The sequence below is a fragment of the Sitophilus oryzae genome, unplaced genomic scaffold (assembly GCF_002938485.1).
Source record: "Sitophilus oryzae breed Bouriz unplaced genomic scaffold, Soryzae_2.0 scaffold_1625_pilon_pilon, whole genome shotgun sequence".
Classification (NCBI taxonomy): Eukaryota; Metazoa; Arthropoda; class Insecta; order Coleoptera; family Curculionidae; genus Sitophilus; species Sitophilus oryzae.
The window spans coordinates 2,171,100-2,188,164 of NW_022146309.1; the positions used below are offsets into that span (position 1 = coordinate 2,171,100).

A 17,065-nucleotide genomic window follows, 5' to 3' on the forward strand; every position below is an offset into this window, starting at 1 on the left:
CATACAGAAAAAAAGATTTTCGGCATTTTTTAACAATCCGACAACATCGAACGAGAATAAAATTCAAAATCTCTACGCGACCGAAACTGACCAATCACGATCGAGTATTTTTTGCTCTTGGATGCCTCGATTTTAACTTTTTTTAATAAACATGGATGGTTTTTTATTAAAATTTCAGTAGAATATGCTTCTTAAATTAATTAAAAGATTTGTTTTTATTTGCATTTATTCCCTCCAGTATAAAATGTCATACAAAACTTATTTTATATTGAAATTATCTGGTACACACATAATTAGATGAACTATGAAATCGTGCATTTCTTTAATATTTTAATAAATTATTAAGAAACAAGTGTTTTTGTTCAATAAATATCCCTTAGTTTAATAAGAAACTAATTCTATATAGTTAAATAGTAAGAAATATGAGATAAATTATATAAAAAATAACTTCATAAGTCATTAACTTGACTCAACGTTGACAGCTCTTACCGGATGTATCTGTTCAACTTTTGGCGTCACAATTTTCAAATTTGATATTTAATTAAGCTGAAAAATCCTTTATTTACAAGAAAAAATATATTAATAAGTAAAATAAGTTTCTTTCGATCATCTTGTACCTATTAGCTGTGTGTTTATCTCTGGTTTATAACAATAATTATAATAAATAATTATAATTATTGTCACAATTAAAACTTAAAAACGTACATATAAACATCTTATTTATTGATCTTAATAACATGAAAAAAAAAATTATAAATTATTTGTACAGATATCCCTTATATCGTAATGTAGATTGTCAGTGTGTAAATTGCTCAATTGACGTTTGACTTCGAAGATAATAATTCCTAAGGCTATACTTGTATTTAAGCTATCTAAATCATTGTGTAAAGGAATATTTAGACGAATTCCTTTCTTTTCTTCAGCTAGTGCGTAGGATTCAGGACTTATACCATGCGTTTCACCACCTAAAAAAATAATAGAGTGAAATAATGCAACGGAAACATTTTTAGTCATTTTTTTGTTATTTTTTTTTATTTTTAGCCCTATTTTCATGAATTTTTTATGAAACAAATATAAAAATAAAAAAAATAAATAATGGAATATTTATATTTAATTATTATGAAATAAATATATCAACTTTAATTCAAAAAATTGAATTTGGCCTTGAATTTTTACTCCCAATTAGGTGATTGCCTCATGTGCAATAAAATGTGATAAAAAAAACTTACCTAATATTAAAACAATATGTTTCGACATCTTAAAGTTAACAGAGTAATAAGGCAAGACTGGTATTGATTTATCTGTGCCCCCTGAAAGACGCTCCACATTATTATCGGCTATAAATAAACTATAGTTGTCAGGTAGTGCAGCTATAATGTCGCTCCAGTTGGTTTTGTTAACGATGTGTAACTTGAAATGAGCCCCACTACCAGTTCGCAATACTTTGGTATTCCAAGCATTAACACAACCTGAAAAATATCTTGTTATCAATAAATAAAAGCCAGTGGCTAGCAACAAACCTTTGGTCAAAATTAAATTTTCACACCCCACTCCACTACATATTCTTAAAATGGATCCTAAATTGCTGGGTTCTCTAACATTGTCGCAAATCACAGTTATGGGTAGAGGGTCAATAGGCTTATAACTTTCTGTGTCGGGTATTTGAAATATACCTGAAAAATAAAATTCAGCTTTTTTTTCCATTTCAATTATTTCAGCTGAAAAAAATTACCCATTATTCCTGGGCACATTGTTAAATCAGACCACGACTGAATTTCTTTGTACGGCAATTTATAAATTTGGACATCCTTACATGGTAAGAAATTTTTCAGACATTCAACCTAAAATTAATAGTACACGATTATTTGTATGTCAAAAAACTATGATTTTGTATATAATGTCAAATTGTATTTCTTATACGTTAGGTATTTTGCCTGTTTGTTACAAGTTTTAAATTAAAAAAAGGGTATTTTGGGCATACTAAACAGCACAACAAATTGTAAAAACCATAGGTTGAGGCCTTAAGGAGTTGGAAATTTACATGGTATTTCTTATGTTTGAAACAACAATGTACCACCCAGTCTATGATTTATATTAAATGTTAAAATCAAATAAATGTTACCTCTTTCAATCTGCTAAACAAAAGATATTGTAAATTGCAGCCAGATTGAAGAGCCTCTCTAATTAAAATCTTCCCCTCCAACAGCATCAATTTTTTCTTTTCCTTCATATTGCTGGATTTTGCCAATGCCATTAGCCTGCTAATGCGTATATCATTATTTCCCATTTTGGTATATACAACATTTCCATCTTTATCAAACGAAACAGATAACCCTTCGACACTTTTTTTCTGAATACCCTTCAAATGACTTATTGTAGACAAAGGCTCTTGCGTTGATTTCTCGCCTTTTGCACTAGTTTTCTGCAAAGATTGTTCGGTATTTTGATTAAAATCTTTGTCTTCTGAAACGGGCTCGGATAAAGTTATGCTATCGGTTGATTTAGCATAGTCCTCAGCAGCTGTAACTCTTGTAGTTCTCTGCTGCCATCGTGGTAGGCACCTAACGTGTTGAAGTTGCTGAACAACTCGATTTTTCAATAAATTTGCCATGTTTGTTGACTTTTTAATAAACAGCATATAAACAGGTTAGGTTGAAATATCTTCCCCTTAACTGTTTTATAGGCCATAGGCCTCTCTATTGTTATATTATATCTTATCTATGGGCACATAGTTCATATTTAATGGTGCTGTGGCTATGCTAATTTCGTTTTTTCATTTTTTCAACTGCCGATATGCTGCCGATAACAGTGGGGAAAATAATTTTTTAAAATTAAGAATATATGTATTTTTTGTTAGTTTATTGCAGCACATTTTAGAAATATTGACATCGATATCCAGAGTGATTCAAATTTAATATAAAAATACTTATTAAAAACCAACCGGTATTAATTGACATCAATTACTAACACTGAACAAAAGCAGTATAGTAATATCCAATTCTATTAAAAATACCACCTTATACTTGAATCACCTTGTATATCTAAAAAATATTTTTGAGTGCACTAACCACATTTTTTATCTTAATTTTCTTGATCATAAACAACTCCACTTATTCTACTTTGTGGTAAACCGAACCAATTTGTTTATAATTTGGAAAGTTTTTATCTTGAAATAAAACAGGATTCTAGAAACATTTTTTAAATATACCGCTATATTTCTTAATACAAATTTTAACATATTTTTGTTATTTTAAATTAACAATTTCTGAATATTGAGTTAACACAAAACCATCAGATTATTTCGTTCACATATAAAATAATAGCTTCTTACCAAAACAATTATTGACTTTTCTAACGTAAAAGCGAGTTGCAACTCCAACTGAACAAGTCAACCTACGGTAGGTGGCATTACCATTTTATATTAATTTCAAGAACAAAGATGTAGCCTTGAACCAATCATTCATAAGAACTAGTTATGTTTTAATACAGGTATTTTGTCAGTTTCTTAAAACCTAATTCTACCTGCCAATCTAATATTGTTAAAGTCTTTTTAAGCACTTTCTTTTGGTTTTTCCTCTTCCTTCTTCGAGACTTCTGCTTTGCTGGCCTCGTCAAAGTTTTCTACGAGGTCTGGGACATCTTCTTCATCTTCGGGAACAATTTTATTCACACCGCCAGCATTTGCTACAGAATTGGCCAAGCGTTTCAGTTGAGTAATGCCCTCAGGACCCAGCTGACTCAAAATTCCAGGAAGCATGTCTGTAATTTGTTTGTTCTCCCCGTGACCGGTAATGGCGAAAGTGTTGGCCGCTAGAGAGGCTTGCGTTTTGGGGTTGTTGAAATGGATGACGGATCCGTCTTCTTTAATCATATTTACCTAAAAATCGATGTTGAACTTAGTCAAAAACATGTTTAAATATTAATTAGCAAATTGTTACTAAAACAGAATGTATTACAGATTACCCACCTCTTCAATTCCAGGAATTGTATTTACGGATAACTTTTTCAAAGAGGACTGTAGTTTTTTATCGTCAGTGGCCTGAGTGGAGTGAACCACCTTCTTCTTACGTCTTGGGGTTCCTTTGCCTCCAATTCGCACTTGAGACTGAGTCTTCAACTTCTCGGCACTCATTCTCGGCCCCTTCTCACTACTCTTGTTCATTTTCGAGCAGTACAGTACTTCAGTTTGATATTATCGGACCAAAACAAAACGATTTTTTGCAATTATTTGGTGAATTTTACTAATCACACGTGTTCAGAACCCGGTGTAGGGAGAACAGAAAGAAAATGGATGACTTCCTCTACCAAAGATTAAAGTCCTCCACCAACAAATGAGCTTGCGCGAAATTTCCCTATGTCATTTTGACATTCCTCGTTCGCCCAAAATCAGCGGGACAATTTGAAACACCTGCTAAACGGTTAAAATAAAATAAATCCGGTTACATAACACAAAGAATAATAAAACCATAACTTAAAAATATAATATTCTTTACCATTCTTTGTTTAAAGCGAACAAAAACCATAGATAACAGAGCTAATTAAATAAAACGATGTCTTTGAGGATGTGCTGATTATATCAGGGTTGGGCGAGTAAAACTTACATGAAAACCTACGTCCATAGATTAATAAAGCATCTTTAAAAAGTGTGTTTTTTTAGGTTTTTCATCATATTTGGGCCATTTTGATGTTATTTTTATTTTGTGTAGAAATCCAAATCTAGTTTAGAAACAAATTAAAGAAATGTTATACAATGGTCATACAGACCATATACAGACGCATCCTTACAGTAAAAAAATATGCAATTCAAATTTTATAAATTCTTTTAAAAATACAACTGCTCATTTATTGGGATATTTTTTTGTCCTATAACTACCAGCTATCTTTTTCATTATTAAAAATAAGCTTTAATTCATTAATAACCAAAATAAGATGTTTCTTTTTCACCTGCGATGCGCGCAAAACAACGAATTATGTGAAAAATAATTTAAATAAAAAGGTCGATTGTAATGTAAGATTATTTATTTTTCCATTGAATTTTACTTTTTTCCTTTGCGTACTGACGCCTTTTCATCTCGTTTAACATCAGTTCCTGAAGAGACTTAATCATCTTAATTCTCTCGTTTAAATGCGGAACTTCAGTGACGAGTTCTTCGTCAGTTCTGCCTAATTTTTCAGCATCAATATCAGCATTCATGGAAAAAAGTTGCTGCTAAAACATGAAAAAAAAATTACTTTAACACGGGAGTAAATTAAATCCGAGCGCATATACTGTATATTGACTGTACCAATATAATCGCTTTTAGATTTAGCCGACGATTTTTTATATACCAAATCGTTTTCGACGAGGGCAACATTCGAACAAGGCATGTTGTTGTGCTCCGCGCAATACGCGTCGAAATCCGCGTGCAGTTTCTTCACCAAACTTTGTCGATTGTCGAAAAAGATCTTAAACTCTTCCTGCGACTTTAACGTTTGCTCTTGCTGATCGAGAAGCTGAGCGCGCGTGCTCTCCAACTGATCCTGGCACGATTTCTCGCTGAAACTGATTACCAAATTGCCATTTTCATCTAGTTCGTCTTTACTATTGAATTTTCTAAAGGTTTGTGCCTGAAATTATAGATATAAAACACTCGCAAAACAGTTTTAATACGAAATAATTTGATTTTTTGAATCTGTTTTGCTGGTTTTATAATCATTACCACAACTAGATCTCGGCTGCACTTATCAAGCGTGTCTTTTAGCTTATTTAAACGATCCACTTCGGCAAGATAGATTTTGAACTGACTACGCAGTTCTTTTTCGTTGAATTTGTATTCTTCAACTGTGTTTTTATAACTGACAGATGTAGTAAACTAGAACAGAAAACAGAAAAGTTTTTACTATACATGTGGCCAAAATTATTGCATATATTTATTAGATATTTTCTTTGAATAAGAAGACTAAGGAAGGAGCATATCAAAAATCTTAGGTACACCGCGATGGGCCTCAAATATGGCCGACTTAAATTCCGGTTTATCAGTGTCGTTCTAATTTTATTTAAAAAATGTAAAACTATGATGTAGGGTAGACGTGGGGTAGACTCAATAATTTGTTGTTTTATTTTACGTTGTGAATAAATGTTGGTAGTTATTAAAATTGTTATAAATAATATAAAAATCTAATAAAACTAGATAAATTATAATAAGTATTTATTAACACAAACATCCGATACGCTACTGAAGCAAATAAGTCAAATTAACGTATCTAAATTATTGACATCTAATCTTTCTCACAAGTAATAAATAAAAAGCTGAAATGCAAGAAAAATATATAATTTAAGTGAATTTCATGGGCATCGTCAAGTTTAAGCAGTATGTGATTATATAGTCATATACTAGCGAAAAGTTGTTCCATTATTTCCCTCAATTTTTGCCGAGATCTACCGCACGCTACACAATACACTATTTTAGAGTCTTTTTCGATAAATCACGATAGTGTCACTGTTATTTTAATATTTGAGGGATAGTTTCACCCCTTAGATTCTGAGTTTCAAAAAATCCCTTCTTATCGAACCTCTACACCTTAAAAACAATCTGTTTTCCAAAAATCAACTTTTTACGTCAAGCGCTTTACAGGATCGTGATATAAATAACATAAAATAAGCTCCGTAAAGACTGACAAATCCACAAAATTTCAAATCAAATTCAAATGTGTCAAATGAATCGTCAAACAGAACTGTCAAGGATCCCCACCATGCATTTCCGCCCACCATGCATGAATACATGGATAGCATTATGCTCCTTCCTTAGTCTTCTTATTCAAAGGATATTTTTATTTTATTTTGTACCTAATATGATTCTTTTTATATTTTTGGACATATTGGCTTACTACACGACTAATATAATATTAAAAATCTAAGTGCAACTAGGCTGTTATTATAATTTTATTTCATAATGAGTGAAAATCAACAAAAACAAATTTCATTTTAAACAGAAAATATTGAAAACAATTTTAATTATTTCTCACAACTAATTAACAGTCTGTCTTGCCTCCACGAGCCTCAATTCAAGCTGTGAGACGACGTGGGCATCGCCAAGCAGTTTAAGCAGAATCGTGATTACTCAGTGGTCATATTTTATGAAATATTTTGAGGGATAGTTTCACCCCTTAGAATTCGAGTTTCAAAAAATCCTTCTTATCGAACCTCTACACCCTAAAGTCAATCTGTTTTCCAAAAATCAACTTTTACGTCAAGCGCTTTACAGGATCGTGATTAATTAATGACCAGATTTTTCGAAACACCCTGTATACAATTTTAAAAAATTATAAAATATGTAAAAAACAGAATAAAATATAAGTGTTTTAAGCAATTTTTGGAAACTTGACCGTTTTTTTAAATAAAAATATTGTAATATTTGAGGGGTTTTCAAGTAGAAGGGGACTGGAATTTCGAAAAATCCCTTCTTATCGAACCTCTACACCCTAGAATCAACCTGTATGCAAAAATTGAGCTTCTTACGTTGAGTGGTTTGAGCAGGATCGTGATTAATCAGTATGTCAGTCACACAACTACTTAAGGATTTTATATATCAGTATAGATATTCTTGAAATTCCTTTCCGTATATTTTTAAACGATATATATGCAATAATTTTGGCAATGTATATATATAGGCATGGCCTATATCGATATACAGGGTGTTTCAAAAAACGTGTGCCATCTCTCGTGGGGACATTTCCTCGCGTAAAAATAAGATTTATTTTTCATATTTCAACCCAAGTAGCATTTTCACGACTTGCGACCACATGTTTACTAAACACAACGTTGGATTAGTTACAAACAATAGTTAGCCCCCTACCTTGGGTATTAAAATAAATTTAAACGTTTTTATAACGTTGTGCTGACGTTGGATTAGTACTACAGCAAAGTAGAAGCTTCTGCGACGTCGAATAAACGTTGTCTTGTAACCTATTATTAAGTGATCTTTAGGGTGATTCGGACAACGTAGTTACAACGTTGGACAATATAGAGTTTTCCTGACGTCAGTTTCAGGACCTATTCCAACGTTATGCAAACGTCGTCTGTTTTACTAATTCCAACGTTGTTTAGATTTCCTTATTCTTAATTGGTAGGACGTCGAGTCACTACCTTCTCTTGCAACTGTATTGAACCATAACCTTAAATCTTAAATTTTCACTTCATTGTTCTGTTCAGTCAGACAGTTCAGTGCTGTTTTTGTTTTTATAAAAAAACTTAATTAAAAATAAGAAAGGTACATATAAAACTAAATTTAAATATACATCGACATATATTACCGATAGTTTATCCACTCCCTCGTTTATTTAGATTATAGAGGGCGGCACCAGCTAAACTCTAGGATGACTAAATTAGGCAATCTTGCTACTAGTATACTACCTGTTAAGGCCGAACTGCGACTTTATTAATCCAGTATGCGACTACTCGAACTACTCCATCTTAATCCCCAAAACAACAAAGTGAAAGCCGCCATGTTGTGAAATAAGAAAATATTTCGTTCCTAAAATAGCAATTCCTGCTTTTTGAATACATTAACTTGAAATATTTGACCCTAAAAAACAGGCGGAAACAATTTTTTTTTTGGAATAAATTATTCTCATTTTAGTAAAAAAATTCAAAAAATTTTTAAAACTTCTTTAATTTTAAGGCCCATTAGTATTTTTCAAAGTAGAAACAATACATTTATCAATAAAGTTGTTTGCGTTTAACTTTTTTGCCTTGGGTAACGAGTTATAGAGTCGGTTAAAGTGTTTCAATAATTATGATCTTCAAACATCCCCCAAACTTAAATACTTTTGTTTTGTTTTCCTTCACTGCCATCTGACATATGTCTCTAACTAAATCATAAAAATAATATTTTTACTACAATTATCCCAATTTAGGATAAAACACGACTTAGACGCCATATTAGTTTTGTATTTCTGTGAATTAGGATTTTAAACAACGTTGCAGTTTGTACTAAATTAGGCTTCTAGCCAACGTCGGTATCCAACGTCGTTTCGACCCAAAAATTATTCTCCAAACTAGTGCAGACTAGGGTTGGCACGAGGTTGTGCCGACGTTGCGCCCCGACGTTTGGTCGCGTGACACAACGTTGTCCCAACGTCCAAATGCTGCTTGGGAATCATTCAATCATCATTTTTCAATCTTATTTTTACATGAAGAAATGCGTCCCCACGATAGATGGCACAGTGTTTCGAAACACCCTGTACGTCTAAATTCTGATACTGGCTCTTACCTGTTTCCACAACTCCATATTGTCAGTAACGAGGTCGGGTAAGGGCGGATTGTAGCTAGAGCTGCTCTTGATGCTGGCTCTGGAATCTTTTCTGTCCACCGACGTATTGCTGATCGATCTTTTTCTGCCCGAACGTTTAGTCGCGTTCTCCACTGTAGACTTTCTTTTGTTCGCTTTGTGAGTGAGCGAAACTTCAGTCGAAACTAAGGAAATTACACAATTTGATTACTCCATATATTATAGTAGTAATAATAGTAATAGTAAGCAATAACCATGAAACTCGGTGCTGGCGGGTATTTTTACTTTCTTTTCCAGAGTGCCGCTGCTGGATCTTCTCTCCTTCAAACTCATACTCTCTTTGGATTTTTTTCCATTTTTAGAAGTCTAGAACGTGCGTTTAAAGATGTATTTTTATTATTAAAACGGATATACGGGGTGATTCCGAATTGTATTCGAGAAACTTCGACAGCATGATCTGCAGATAAAAATAAGTAAAAAGATTCGTATAAATTTATCTCCTAAAATGCTTCGTTTCGAGGGTGTACAGGGTGGGTCAAATTCGACGCTTTTAAATGGAAACACCCTTTTCTATAGGAGATAGACGAAAACTAATATCGGTGTCTGGAGCTCAATTTTCATCAAAAACATGATGGTGAAAACCGCACATCAATATCTGTTACCGTTTCGGCGTTACGGGGTGTTTTTCAAAAATGTGCATTTTTAACAAATCGCTGTAACTTTTTTACCATGGAAAATTTTGTATTTCTATGAAAACATTTCCAGAGCACCTTTTTACGTAGAATTTAATGGTTTAAGTATAATTTTTTTAAAATTAATAATTTAAGAGTTATCAACAGAAAAATTGATTTTTTATTTGGGACACCCTCTATATGTTTAATTAACTGAAAAGAATTTAAAACTACCTTTCACAAAAATATAGCACACCTGATATTTTGTTATAATCCCCTTCGAAATACAGAATTTTTAAAAGTTCGCCACTTTAAACTAGTAGGCTTTGGACCACTTATTGATGATATGCCCTTAATGGAACTCGAAAACATATTTTTCCAGCAAGACGACGCACCGCCTCTGAACGCTGAAGTTATCAGCAAATTTTTGCAGCCAATTTTAAGAATAATTGAATAACTAACCAAGATCCCAGCCGTTGGCCGTCGAGGCCGCCTGACTTAGTGCCCATGGATTTAATCCTATGGATATATTTGCGGAAGAATAAAGGTTCCTTATTCTTCCGTATAATCTAGACAAGAATTAGAAATACTTAGCAGTTATGGGAGGGTATCTTTCATCTCCACTGAATTAATGAATTCCGCGAGAAATGCTCAAAAACTGCCCCGTCTGTCCATAACATAAGACGGTCGATATGTCGAACACCTGTAGCAAAATCTCATGTCTTGGTTTGCTATTTATTTTTATTGTTATTAGATATAGTTTAAATGTGTTGATGTTGGTTAAATATATTTTAAATTGTTATAAAATTCTGCATCTCTCATAGCCAATATTATTTTTGTTTTAATTGATGCTCACAGCTAGAATTTTTTTGCATTACAGCCGGTGCCGTTCAAAGCCTACTTATTTAAAGCAGGCGAATTTTTATATACTCTATATCTCGAAGAGGAATCGAGCAAAATATCAAGTGTGTTATATTTTTGGAAAGGTCATTTTAAATTCTTTTAAATAAATTAAAAATATACAGGATGTCCCATATAAAAAATCAAATTTTCTGTTGATAATTCTTAAATTATTAATTTAAAAAAATTATACTTAAACCATTAAATTCTACATAAAAGGTGCTTTGGAAATATGTTTTTATAAAAATACAAAATTTTCCATAGCAAAAAGTTACAACGATTTGTTAAAAATGCATATTTTGAAAAACACCCCGTAACTCCGAAACGGTAACAGATATCGATATGCGGTTTTCACCATCATGTTTTTGACAAAAATTGAGCTCCAGACACCGATATTAGTTTTTGTCTATCTTCTATAGAAAAGGGTGTTTCCATTTAAAAGCGTCGAATTTGACCCACCCTGTACAATTCGAAATAAAAATGAAACTTCTTCATCCTGTGTCTCCGAAACCATTTTAGGCTATATACGAACTTTTTTACCTATTTTTGTCTGCAGATATTATGCTGCCCAAGATTCCCGAATACGATTCGGACCACCCAGTATATGTTTAATCATTCCGGACCAACAAAACTGATGTATACAGGGTGATTATATCTCTAACTTGGAATAACTAAGTAAAAAATAAATCAAAGATACACGCTGAATTAATACAACAAACTGATGAAACTTACAGAAGAATTGGTACAGGATTTCGAGGATTTTATCTTCAAAGAAGACGATTCGCTCTTCACCATCAACTGTTGATTTTCCGCTTGCAGTCTCTCTATGCTTTCCTCGCGACTTTTGTAAGTATATTTCATACGTTCCAAAACCATTTTCGCGTCTGCCACGTTTAGCATTTTCATCTCGTCCAAATGGTTGTTCAAATAATCGCAAACCGTGCGGTCCACGTGCTCGATCCTCTCACTGCTCAAGCCGAAAACGAGATTCTGATTGAGAAGGACCGAATCCAGGTATTTCTCTCGTTGGCACGCTTTTAGTTCTTTCTGAAATGAATGAATAAAACTGGTTGTAGACCACCCCCTGTATACGGGGTGTTTCAAAAAACATGTCCCATCTTGCTGTAACCCATATCCACATGTTATTAAAATATCGCACTTATAGTAACTTTTACCCTCAAAATTTCATTGGAATCGCTAAAAACACTTGGAAGAAAATTGTTTGTAAATCGAAAAAAAAAAATTAAAACTGTAGCTACAAAACGAAGCAGAATCGGAAATATGATATAAAAAATAAGTCTTATTTTTACGTGTGGTATCTCCCCACGACGAGAGATGGCACATTTTTTTAAAACACCCTGTATAATATAGTTTTTTTTTGCTAAGAAAAAATTCTAATAAGTACTTTTAAATACTCCAACTCCAGTTCTTCGTTCATGTAGTAAGGATTTTCGCTGATTTTCGGTTTCAAGCCCTTGACTATGGCTCCAAATCTCAAGGATGATAAGGTTACCAGCAAGTCTGCGCGGAGTCTTGTAATATGCCCTATAAAACTGGTTGAACAAGATTTTTTTTATATTGAACAAGCTTATAGACACCCTGTACGTATACAGGGTGTCTAAAATAAAAACATTTTGCAATGATCTTACACCAGAGAGTGTCGATTGGACAGATCTCCGTCTAGATAATGAAGTAGAACATTCGTACGTTGTTTGACCTTAATTCGTTCCGGCATGTTTTCCGTCAAACATAAAACGAACTGTTCCAGTTCCGACTTGATAACATTCGCTTGACCGATGGTCTTCGCCTCTTTGTGAGTGGCCGACGATTTTGCGTAAGCATTTCCTACCAAATCCAACACATGTAGCTATGGAACAAATTGAATTGATAAAGAAATCCAATTTGCATGCGATATTCTATCTCTAAAACCTTTGAGACTACTTTTGTGGGATTGGTCAGGTCCGTATCGCGCCTGGTGACGTAGAAAGTGACCACGGTACTGTAAAGATTCGAGGCGTAGCCACTTTCAGCATTGTTGAATCGTTTTCTTCCTTCACCTTAAATTAATTTCATATACTATCACAGGAATGAAAGACCGATGTAACGGGAAAGGTGTAAAGGGCACCTTAAAATTTTGCCGGGTGCGTCTCAAAAGTGGCTCACCCTTATAGCTTTTTTATTTTTTCAGATAAAAAAACGAGATTTGGTATGTTAGTATATGACATAAATTAGGATTGATTGACGTATTCAATTATTTTCGGTCACTTCCTGTTTCACCGGAAATGACTACCACTTTTGATTTTTAAATGGCACCCTCGGTTTTTTTTTACTTTATTCGATAGAAAATAATTAACACTCTTAATAAAATGACATATCATATGTCAACTTTTGACATTTTTGCATTTGACATTATTTGAAATTATAACTTGCGGTTCGTAACGAAAATTTGACTCGAAATACCGAGTGTGTGGTATCAAATTATTCGTAAAAAAATGCTTTTTCTAAATATGCTAATGAGCCACCCTCGTTCCATTTGAAAAAATTGAGATATGATTAAAAATACGATTTGAGCATTTTCAAACTGGCCACGACAAAACACTAAAAACATTAGATGATCAAATAATCTACTTTTCCAAGGCTCCTTGATTAAGAATTAGTGTTTTTAACATAGCCATGGCACTCTAGATTGAATTTTAAAATACGATTTTTTATTAAGCGAGACTGTCAAAAGTTGACATATGATATGTCATTCTATTCAGAATGTCATCCTCTATCGATTAAAGTAAAAAAATACCGAGGGTGCCATTTAAAAATCAAAAGTTGTAGTCATTTCCGGTGAAACAGGAAGTGACCAAAAACAATTAAATACGTCAATGAATCCTAATTTATGTCATATACTGACATACCAAATATCGTTTTTTTATCTGAAAAAATAAAAAAGTTATAGGGGGTGATGAGCCACTTTTGAGACGCATCCGGTATTTTAAAGTTTTTTATTTGCGTTCCAGTCCAGTGGGAACTTCAATTTTTAATCCAGAAAGAAATACTAAAAAGTAAAATAATTAGCTACAAATTGGTTAAAAGATCATCAAAATCGGCCCACTAGAACAAAATAAACTTCAAAATACATCAAAATGTTCGTGCCGATCGATTAGTGTATAGTTAGGAAAAAGTGTCTAATAAAAATTATATAAAATAAAGAATAACGACAAAGATAATAATTAAATGACCGATATTTACCTAGAAAAATACATTTCAACGCTTGATATTCGTTCTTGACTTCGACTTTAGAAAACGGTTTACGATGGGTTATAGCGTGATCGTCCAAGAGATCAACGGCATTGGAACGCTCAAATTCAATGTACGACATCTCAATGCAAACTTTCATATTTCTAGGCTGCTCCCGCTTCATTTCGAACACAGCGGATGCAATTCTCGGTACCAATCCGAAATCCTACGAATAGAAAATGGAAAAAGTATGGTATTTTAATGAAAAGTTTTATACAAGCTAAAACCTTTTCTGCAAAATTCAGACCGCCAACCGTAAATGTTTTTCCCGATCCTGTTTGTCCGAAAGCAGTAATAACGGCCGTTTTTCCTTGCATGACACTAAAAATTATATCGTTTATATGAAATAATATCCCCGCTATATTGTTTAAATAAGGGCACTTGCTCGTTTAATAAGTCCAATGCGATTTTTTCGAAAATATGATCCTGACGCGCTTCTAGAAATACTCCGTCAGTTTGAAAATGCCAGAAGTTTTTTTTCGAGCCGGTATAGTTCTTGGCCAGTTCTTGCAAACGGCGCACCAATACTTTGTTGGATTGTTTGTCGATAACAACATTTTCCAAATCAGTTTCTTCGGTTGGATACACGCGATAAAAAACTTTAATGCTGCCTGTCATTTTTATTTTGATTAATTCATATTAATTTTGCTGACATTTGACAGAATTCATCATGAATTCATAAACAAACATTACATACCGACGGTTTTTTGTGGTCTGTTCCCGACTTTTCCCCCTTTTTTAATTTATCTTAAATATACAAAGCTTTGAATAAGAAGACTAAGGAAGGAGCCATAGATAAATGCAACAAGTTTAGATTGGAAAGCCCGTAAAAATTTTGGGTCGCGAAATTATTTTGGGTCGCGACCGTTATACGCGATCTGGCGCTGCTATAGCGGTCGCTAAGAACAACGGCAAACAAAGACAGAAATAATTTTCTCTTGTCAAAGTCAGAATCTTCAAAAATCATAATAATCTTTCAAAATCTAAACCGCTCTCATTAAAGAAATTCCGAAAAGTGTTTATAGCGTCCATTTACAAAGTAATAATTGCTATCTTGTGAGTTTAATTCACGTTTTATTTACTCCAACCGGTGATAATTGTGAAAAAGTGGCATTAAAAACTTAAAAAGCTGTGCTGTGAACTGTGAACTGCAAAAACCATAGTGAATCGTGGCATAACGTCGGTTTCCAATGTTTCATAGGTATTTCATACATGCGTCCTTATATAAAATAAAGTTTCTTGTATGCAACACACTGTCTTTTATTTATAAAATTAAAGGAAAATAATAATAAATTTGAATAAACAATATTTGGCGATATAATTCCGGAAAAAGCCGAACCGCTCCGAAATTTTCAAAAGTTTTGGGTCGCGACCGTTGCAAAAATAGCGCCAAATAGTGTTTACATTGTCCTTATGGGCACTTTCCAATCTAAACTTGTTTCATTTATCTATGGAAGGAGCATAATGCTATCCATGTATTCATGCATGGTGGGCGGAAAAAGGACTCTAGGGTGGGGATCCTTGACAGTTCTGTTTGACGATTCATTTGACACATTTGAATTTGATATGAAATTTTGTGATTTGTTAGTCTTTACAGAGCTTATTTTATGTTATTTATTATTTATTCTACTACTGATAGTTGTATAAAAGTAGTAAATCTAGATGGAAATTGTAGCAGAACTTAAATTAACAGTGACATTATCGCGATTTATCGAAAAAGACTCTAAAATAGTTGGTTGTGTAGCGTGCGGTAGATCTCGGCAAAAATTGAGTGAAATAATGGAACAACTTTTCGCTAGTAAGTGACTATATAATATACATACGTGTAGTAAACCGATCATTTATGAAATTCACTTAAATTAACTAAATTATATATATTTTCTTGCATTTTAGCTTTTATTTACTACTTGTCAAAGATCAGATGTCAAAGAATTTTGATACGTTAATTTGACTTACCTGCTTCAGTAGCGTATCGGATATTTGTGTTAAATAAATACTTATTATAACTTATCTATTTTTATTAGAATTATATATTTTTATAACAATTTTAATAACTACCAACATTTATTCACAACGTAAAATAAAATAACAAATTATTGAGTCTACCCCAGGTCTACGCTACATCATAGTTTTAGATTTTTAAATAAAATTAGAACGGCACTGATAAACCGGAATTTAAGTCGGCCATATTTGAGGCCCATCGCGGTGTACCTAAGATTTTTAATATGCTCCTTCCTTGGCTCCTTCCTTAGTCTTCTTATTCAAAGGTTGGATCCATATGGACGGTTTTTTTGGTATTAGAGTTTAAAAAAAACTTTTTGTGGCAATCAATTCTGCTTTAAAAATGCACCAAGTCAAAGTTGAAACATAATTTTGTTAGTCACCTTTTTTAAAATAATAATTAATCAATTTTAAAAATTTTCGTTTAAATATTTTGTATTTGACAGCTCCCAGATGTTAGCTGTCCACTTTGACTTGGTGCATTTGAAGTTGTTTTCAAACTTTTTTCAAAGCAGAAGTGATTTTTTAAAACTCTAATATAAAAAAAAACGTCCATATGGATCCAACTTTATGGTGGACACTGTATATAATGTTTATTATATTTAATTTAAATTTAATTATATTTTCACTGGAATGCAAAATAATGTGTTTATCGAAAACTGGTTGTATCTCTTTTTACTTAATGCGTTTTAGCCCAAACTAAAACGAAAATATTATAGGTATTAGTGTATAAATAATAACAAAAAAAGAATGTTGACAAAATGGTGAATGCAACAAAAAAATTTCAAATATTTTAAAAAATGTTGACAAAATGGTGAACGCGCCATAAAAATTTTCGCCTGCGCCGCAATTTAAAAAATTAACTCTTCTTATACCCACGAGCCGCCACTGAGTTTCTTACCCGTTAGAAACAACTAGTCGTCATACTTTAGCTAA

The 17,065-nt window shown here is 32.8% G+C and overlaps 3 protein-coding genes across 4 annotated transcripts; all 3 read right to left on the reverse strand.

The window, feature by feature from the left end:
* Window positions 1-702: 702 nt before the first annotated feature.
* On the reverse strand, window positions 703-2,653 carry LOC115880543 (rRNA methyltransferase 3, mitochondrial). The gene is made up of 5 exons (XM_030897771.1): window positions 2,123-2,653; window positions 1,733-1,841; window positions 1,521-1,673; window positions 1,230-1,469; window positions 703-965 (listed from the first exon to the last, which is right to left on the reverse strand). The coding sequence occupies exons 1-5, from the start codon at window positions 2,636-2,638 to the stop codon at window positions 751-753; spliced, it is 1,233 nt and encodes a 410-aa protein (XP_030753631.1). The 5' UTR covers window positions 2,639-2,653; the 3' UTR covers window positions 703-750.
* A 539-nt stretch (window positions 2,654-3,192) lies between these two features.
* On the reverse strand, window positions 3,193-4,325 carry LOC115880536 (transcription factor BTF3 homolog 4). Its single transcript, XM_030897761.1, has 2 exons — window positions 3,968-4,325; window positions 3,193-3,877 (listed from the first exon to the last, which is right to left on the reverse strand). The coding sequence occupies exons 1-2, from the start codon at window positions 4,160-4,162 to the stop codon at window positions 3,551-3,553; spliced, it is 522 nt and encodes a 173-aa protein (XP_030753621.1). The 5' UTR covers window positions 4,163-4,325; the 3' UTR covers window positions 3,193-3,550.
* A 668-nt stretch (window positions 4,326-4,993) lies between these two features.
* Window positions 4,994-14,829, reverse strand: LOC115880549 (kinesin-like protein KIF9). Of its 2 annotated transcripts, none has more exons than XM_030897779.1 (12): window positions 14,514-14,829; window positions 14,356-14,449; window positions 14,081-14,294; window positions 12,770-12,897; window positions 12,490-12,707; window positions 12,246-12,393; window positions 11,573-11,887; window positions 9,524-9,635; window positions 9,252-9,454; window positions 5,700-5,852; window positions 5,329-5,607; window positions 4,994-5,206 (listed from the first exon to the last, which is right to left on the reverse strand). In XM_030897779.1, exons 1-12 carry the CDS (start codon window positions 14,744-14,746, stop codon window positions 5,015-5,017), a joined length of 2,289 nt encoding a protein of 762 aa, XP_030753639.1. In that variant the 5' UTR covers window positions 14,747-14,829; the 3' UTR covers window positions 4,994-5,014. The 2 variants fall into 2 exon arrangements, with proteins under 2 accessions (XP_030753639.1, XP_030753638.1); XM_030897778.1 differs by having other exon boundaries at window positions 4,994-5,209; window positions 14,514-14,827.
* Between the last annotated feature and the right edge of the window lie 2,236 nt (window positions 14,830-17,065).